The sequence below is a fragment of the Engraulis encrasicolus genome, chromosome 17, assembly GCF_034702125.1.
Source record: "Engraulis encrasicolus isolate BLACKSEA-1 chromosome 17, IST_EnEncr_1.0, whole genome shotgun sequence".
Taxonomy (NCBI): domain Eukaryota; kingdom Metazoa; phylum Chordata; class Actinopteri; order Clupeiformes; family Engraulidae; genus Engraulis; species Engraulis encrasicolus.
This window is the reverse complement of record NC_085873.1, coordinates 25,204,100-25,211,599: the sequence shown is the minus strand read 5'-3', so window position 1 is coordinate 25,211,599 and position 7,500 is coordinate 25,204,100. Positions and strand designations below refer to the sequence as shown.

The window sequence follows — 7,500 nt, the reverse complement described above, 5'->3', positions numbered from 1 at the left end:
AACATTCAACAGAAATTAAATTCGAATATGGGTCTTAACATATGATCCGAATATCGAATATATTAGAATATTATTATTAATTAATTCATATTTTTTCCCGCTGAGAAAATCATGCAAAAAACGAGCACTGGGCACGGAATAGACACTTTAGACAGTGGGGAAAAGGCTATTGCATGTCGTTCTACCCGTTTCTTCTGTGCTGGAGATCGAATAGATACGAACAACAAAAACTCGAAGTGGGAAAGTAGACACACGGCTCTAGCCTATGGTAAGCTGTGCCCTCCTAGTGGCGCGACACTTTGAACGTCGATGATAATCAGGCAAACACGGTGTGACTATCTTGGTCCGTAACTGGCGACTGTAGATGTTAGAAGCAATGTTGTTTGGTCGTAAGTAAATGTCACTCTTAATTTAGGGCGTATTCATTCAGACCAGGATTGATAGACTTTCGTTTTGACCAAACGCTGTGTTTCTCTCACCTGGAGTTGGTACGGGGGACCCAGATAGTCTTTCACAACGGCCCCTTTGCGGATGCGCGCTCCCTCTCTCTCACTCACCCACACAAGCGCGAACAGACATACACACACACTAGCGTTACCCAACCTCTCCAACTAAAATTTGGGCTGTACCTGGCTTGATTCCATTGATGCTTTGACAAACTCCTTGATGCCGCCTGCTTTGGTCTCTTGCATCTCGTGCCCAATTCAAGCAATTCGTGACTGCCTCAAGTATTTGTGGCGGACGGTGCAAAAAATGTGAAGACCAGTCGCTTATCTGTAGCTACAAAAAAGCTATATTGCGTGCTAACTCACACCTCACCAGCTTCCATACCACGTTATGACTCGGCTCACTTTTATTCCGTGCATAGTTTGGGGTGGGGGTGTAGAGCTCCACGTTATAAGTCATTCACAAGAGACGACAACTTCTTACAATGCGGTTCGAACAGCAATAAGAACTCAAATGTCAAAACAATCTGCACGAAGCTACTCTCTATCAACAAAGCAACTCGCAGTCCTTGCTTCCTTGTTGTGACATGTGACTGCAGCAGCTACACACAGGCCAGTAAGGGACGCACCATGGACACTTAACGGAGGAGAATCAATAAATTTTTCCCATATTCAAATAATATTCGAACCTCGAATATTATTTTACCAGCCCTAGTGTGTGTGTGTGTGTGTGTGTGTGTGTGTGTGTGTGTGTGTGTGTGTGTGTGTGTGTGTGTGTGTGAGTGTGTGTGTGTGTGCGTGCGTGCGTGCGTGCGTGCGTGCGTGCGTGCGTGCGTGTGTGTGTGCGTGCGTGCGTGCGTACGTGCGTGCAAGCGTGCGTGCATGTGTGTGTGTGTGTGTGTGTGTGTGTGTGACTCACTGTTGTCATCGCTGTCGCCGCTGTCAATCTCCACCGACGTGTCCATGCTACTCATCATGGACAAAGTCCCGCCTGCTCCCCCCGTTGCCCCCGGCGACAGAGGCGACAGCAGCCCCCCTCCCCCCGCGCCGCCGCCTGACGGAAGGCCGAGCGGCCCAGGCGCCAGCGAATCGGAGACCGATGAGGTGGGCGAGAGGCGGGGGAAGTAGGCAGAGATCTGTCTGATTGGCCGAATGGGGCCGGGGCAGACGTCAATCGCCATGTGCTCCTGGATGGGGATCCGCTTCCCCTTACGCACTGTCATCAGGCTGGATGGAGGGATAGAGAGATAGAGAGATCGAGAGAGAGAGAGAGAGAAAGAGAGAGAGGGTGGAGCAAAGAGAGATTTAAAATATCTTCCTTGAGCAATGTTTACCAATCATGCATTTTTTTACACTAGAACCCATAATTTGTCAAAACACAACAAACACATATGGTAACACTTTATTTTAGGGACACATCTATTAGCACTAATACATAAAATATTAATGCATGTGTAAGTAACTTGTAAGGCATGTACTAAGCAAAATAAGACAGTTGTTAAGCATGTATTCACAAATGTCTTGTTCATGCACAATAAGGGATTTATTACCAATATAACCTTAGTAAGGACCTAGTAGACCTAGATTTCTATTTATGTGTAAGCAGTAAGGGCCATAATACAATGTGTATAAGCTCCTGGTACACTGTGTGAACAAACCCTGAACAGTGTGAAAACAGATGTGGAATAAGGGTCCCTATTCTAAAGTGATGCATTGCTCAGCCCAGATGGCTTAGGGCCCCCGCACTACCTAGGGCCCCCACTCTACGTTCCCCCCGGGAAGCAAAGTGTAAGAACATTTCAGATTTTACATTAGTCTCAGTAGGTATGAAGATCTCGCTTATTCTACTCATTATGTTCAAAGAGTAATTGGAAGCAATATATAGCAAGGATTGGACGTAAAGTTATCAATGACGGTGGGTGGTGAGATGTAATTTTTTCATACACCAATTAGTTTTAATTGTAAAAACCCTGCAATAAATGCAGAATATAACGATGAGTAATAGTTTGGAAGCGAAACTAAGCTATTCCTTTCTGATAAATAAGTTAATGTTTGAGAAACTTAGCTACAAGAAGTGCAGTGCATGATGGGTACGCCCTTAGTCAGAAATGCAATGCATGGCCAATGCAGCAATGATAATATTTCTGTTGTTACATACATGGCAAATTGTTTGGATAGCAACTAAATTTCACAAGTGAGGGGAGGAGCTAAGGACGTAGGCTCAGAGCTGGGTAGGTTGTCTGTTGGCCTAGATTGCGTACCCATCATGCACTGCACTTCTTGAAGCTAATGCTCTCAAACATTCACTTAAAGGGACACTGTGCAGGAAATGGTCAAAAAAGGTACTGCAACTATGCTGCTCATTGAAACTGGGCTGCCTATTAACAAATTTGATCTTAACATGAAAGTTTACGAAGTAATAAACAAATATTTTCTAGTATGGTCCAACTAGAGTTATTTTTGCAGCTAAAAATGGCTATTTTTTTGGAAATTCAAAATGGCGGACCATGGAGAAGATACCCCTTTTCATGTATGAAAAGTGCAATTTTTCCAGTCATAATGAATACTTAGAATTTGATGCTGGTGGTAAGTCTTCATGAAAAAGGTAACATTAGCGAATGGGCAGCATGAATTCTGGAAATTAACAACAACAAATCTCACACAGTGTCCCTTTAATTATCACAAAAGAGTAGTTTAGTTTTGCTTCAAAACTATTATTCTAATGTTCTGCATTTATTTTGGGGTTTTTTTACAATTAAAACTCAGTGGTACATGAAAAAAAATTACATCTCACCAACCCACCGCCATTGACAAGTGTACGTTCAATCCTTGCTATATATAGGCTCTTGTTACCTCCGCCTCATTGATATGAACAAGAGGAAACTACATTATTCGGCAGGGTATGTATTAATTATTTGATATACCCTTACACTTTGTAGTTCGGGGGGGCTAGGTAGTGCAGGCCTGGGTGGTGTGGGGGCCCTAGGACTTTGGTAGAACAGAGGCCCTGAGCCATCTGGGCTGACCAATGCATCACTTTAGAATAGGGACCCTTATTCTGCATCTGTTTTCACACTGTTCAGGGTTTGTTCACACAGTGTGTCGGGAGCTTATACAACTTGTATTCTGCCACTTACTACTTACTAATAAATAGAAATATAGGCTTACTGGTCCTTACTAAGGTTATATTAGTAATAAATCCCTAATTGGGCATGAACAAGACATTTGTGAATACATGCTTAACAACTGTCTTATTTTGCTTAGTACATGCCTTACAAGTTACTTACACAGGCATTAATATTGTATGTATTAGTGCTAATAGATGTGTCCCTAAAATAAAGTGTTACCACACATATTAACAAAGCTCTCCTTATTTTCATGCTTAACAACACCCCCCCCCCCATATTTCATTCTGAATTATTAATTCATCTGTAGCCATTGTTCGAAGCGTATTCTTGGTGATGTCGGTGACATCCATGGCAAAACATTTCAGTGCACAAAAACACTGACAACAAGACAAGATAGGAAGTGTGTATGTGTGCACAGGGCCATCTGACATCTTTGACCAGGCCTGGGACAGTGTCATCTGAAGGGCCCCCTCAGATCTGGGCCCCCTCTTGTCCCTTGGCTCAGGACAATTGACTCCTTTTTCCTGTGTGCATCCTTTTCAAATGTGTAACTGTTTCATTTCTGTGCATGCCAAGAGCCTGTTTTGCATTTTGTGTGAGCAGTACGAAGTCTAATTCGGGTGCAGAGATTTGGCAAAAATGTGTGTAAACAATGGAAAAAGAACTGTAATATGATAGTGAGAAATAAATTGGATTGTGAAGCCCCACTGAGCTTTTTTAGGTGAAAACAAATATCCAAAACCTTAGATCCACACAGAGCCTCTACTCACGATAAGAGTATTCATCATTACACGCATACACAAGCATACGCACACGTGCACACGTGCACACGTGCACACGCGCACACACGCACACGCGCACACACGCACGCACACATGCACAAACATGCACGCATGCACGCACACAGATTTTGAACGGGCTGCTCATTTGTATTCCTAAACCAGTTTCTGAATTGGGCATGCCTGGCTGAGGAGAGGACGTGAGAGGATTTGTGTGTGTGTGTGTGTGTGTGTGTGTGTGTGTGTGTGTGTGTGTGTGTGTGTGTGTGTGTGTGTGTGTGTGTGTGTGTGTGTGTGTGTGTGTGTGTGTGTGTGTGTGTGTGTGTGTGTGTGTGTGTGTGTGTGTGTGTGTGCGTGCGTGCGTGCGTGCATGCGTGCATGCATGCGTGCGTGCGTGTGTGTGTGCATTGGAAAGTGTTTTTGAAAGTGTATGTGAAATAGTGTGTGCAGGCTATGTCTCAAAGTTATCATCATCCTCTGTCCAAGTATGGCAAATAAGTAAGGGTTAACGTTCGGCGAGAAGGTCGCTACCGTGGAATAGCAGCACGACAGAGAGAATCTTTAGACCCCGACGCGGAGCGGAGGGGTCTTGTTCTCTCTGAAGTGCTGCTATTCCACAAAGCGACCGACTCGCCGAAAGTTAACCCGCTTATTATATGGATATACTTAAATGATTCACACATGCGGGGACATTTCTTTAGACCTATTTAATGTTAAGATTGTTGCTGCGCAAAACAAAACAGTGCCGTTGTCGAACACCGCTAGGCAACAGCTAGGTACAGTAGGCTAGCCAGGACAGGTGTTGTCTATCACAGCAGCTGATTAGAGTGACAAAAGACCGGACCCCCTGCGGAGTGATATGAAACATTCGCTTTAGCCACTGACTTGTATACAAGTGGCTTTAGCAGTGAACGTCTTGTTGCCATTGACAGCGGTAGCCAGGACAACGGGTGCTGTCTATCACAGCAGCTGATTAGAGTCTTGTTGAAAAGTCGCTTTAGCAGTGAAAAGTCTTGTTGCCATTGACAGCGGTCTGTTATAGACCAACCCGTCTGTTATCGAAAAATAACAGACGTCCGAACGTTGGGGAGCCCCGTTGAAATGAATGGAGCATTCGACAGATGACGTCACAACCATATAATAAGTATGGAATAGTGGACGACGAGGTGTCCCGATATCAAGGGAAATAATGGACGAGGTGGAGCGTTCTAAACAGCCGAAGGGCTGCGCAGCCGAAGGGCTGTTCGCTTCGCCAAGTCCATTTTCCCTTGATATCGGGATACCTCAAAGGCCGCTATTCCGCTTATCACCAGGTTACCAGCATTTAAGTATTAATTTATTCATATGTTGATCTAAGGCTTCGTGAGAAGGTAGATTCACCACTGCGCTTGGTACGTTGCTATGGGCACCACTTCCTAATCTAGTGAGACGCGCCTCTATCGGAGGCATCTAAGGACGCACGCAGAACGTTGGGGTTGAATGTTGCTAGAATTGACGACTGGGATTTTGACTTGACAACCAGATGCGATAGAATTAGCAACAGGGTCTTGACTAGACAACCAGATGCGATAGAACTAACGACGCGGTCTTGACTAGACAACCACATGCGATAGAACTAGTAATGGCACTTCGCCAAAAAGTTAGAAAAGAAGCAACTTGGACGCCCGCATGACATCGTAGGTGTCCTGCTACCGGGGAATAAAGGACACCTGCTCAGCCAATCAGAACACCACGTACCGTCTGCTCACCGGGTGATAATACCAAAATAATCACCAAAATGTGTTCTGCATATCATAACACAACCCTCCACGGCTGTTTCAAGATATTTCAGGACACCAGGCAAAGAAGGACTTTACCTCTCTTCAAACTACTGGTTTTCCGTCATTGAATTTTCAGAGGTGCTGCCACAGTCACAAAGTTGCCATCGCTACTGTAATTTACATACAACTAGTCATTACCAGGCTCCCCCTGTCAGATTGGGGCCCCAAGCAATTGCCTAGATTGCTTGCCTGGTTGTGATAGACCTGGGTCCCCCCAAGCCCTAATAACCTCAATGAATTGTGGGGAGGTGATCTGTCAAGCAACAGCCTGCTGTTAACAAGCAGCGGGGGTGAAAAAACAAGAAGTCAATTCTGAGTCGATTTGGTTTCATTTGTCAACTGTGTGTGTGTGTGTGTGTGTGTGTGTGTGTGTGTGTGTGTGTGTGTGTGTGTGTGTGTGTGTGTGTGTGTGTGTGTGTGTGTGTGTGTGTGTGTGTGTGTGTGTGTGTGTGTGTGTGTGTGTGTGTGTGTGTGTGTGTGTGTGTGTGTGTTTCAATTGAATCTTAAGAGGTCTATCTTCTCTGGAAACATCTGTGGTTCGGAAACGCCCACGCACATGCCCACACACACAATCTGTATGGTATCCACATATGTTTATATTATATGTCACAGATTGCTAATATATATGTGTGTGCACGCGCACATCATCTTCACTCCTTCCGCCTGCATACTATGTGCCCTTAATTCCATTTCTGTCTGTCAAGATCACACACACACACACACACACACACACACACACACACACACACACACACACACACACACACACACACACACACACACACACACACACACACACACGTTATTTTCTCTTGCTGTTGTACATTTTATTGTGTCATTTCCCACTAGTTACAACATTGGGTGGAAGATGGCAGCTGTTGTTACCCAGTGTGTTGTGCTGTCACTGTGAGCAGTCACTAACCTTGTCCCAACATCAGAATCATAACCCTCTCTTAAACCTTGACCCAACAACCTATAGTAACAATTATCCTCTCACCATTATCACAATCCTCTTCAAGGTTATTCTGTGTTAAGGCATAGGCTATTATGTACAGTACCCAATATGTCATATGTGTTATGTTGGTAGACTCGACTTAGTAATAGTAATCCAAAACCTAAAGTTATAGGCCCTACATTGAAACGTGTCACTTAAAAAAGCTTTGAAAATTTGAGTTGAAGCCAACTTTTATTTTTCACAGTGTAGGGACACATGGAAGCGAGATCAATGAAGCGAGGCAAGGCGAGACAATTCAGTGATTCGCTGTTACGTCCTATTGACTGTTCATCCATTAGAATGGAGAAAGTTTTTTTGTTGTGGATTTGACTG

At 44.4% G+C, this 7,500-nt stretch overlaps 1 protein-coding gene across 1 annotated transcript in view; it reads right to left on the bottom strand.

Moving 5' to 3' along the window:
• LOC134467356 (double C2-like domain-containing protein alpha) overlaps positions 1-1,669 on the bottom strand; it is a 57,164-nt gene extending 55,495 nt beyond the window's left edge. Inside the window, exon 1 of the mRNA XM_063221257.1 lies at positions 1,366-1,669. Within this exon, the coding sequence (XP_063077327.1) occupies positions 1,366-1,669 (304 nt within the window). The remainder of the gene's footprint in view (positions 1-1,365) is intronic.
• Between the last annotated feature and the right edge of the window lie 5,831 nt (positions 1,670-7,500).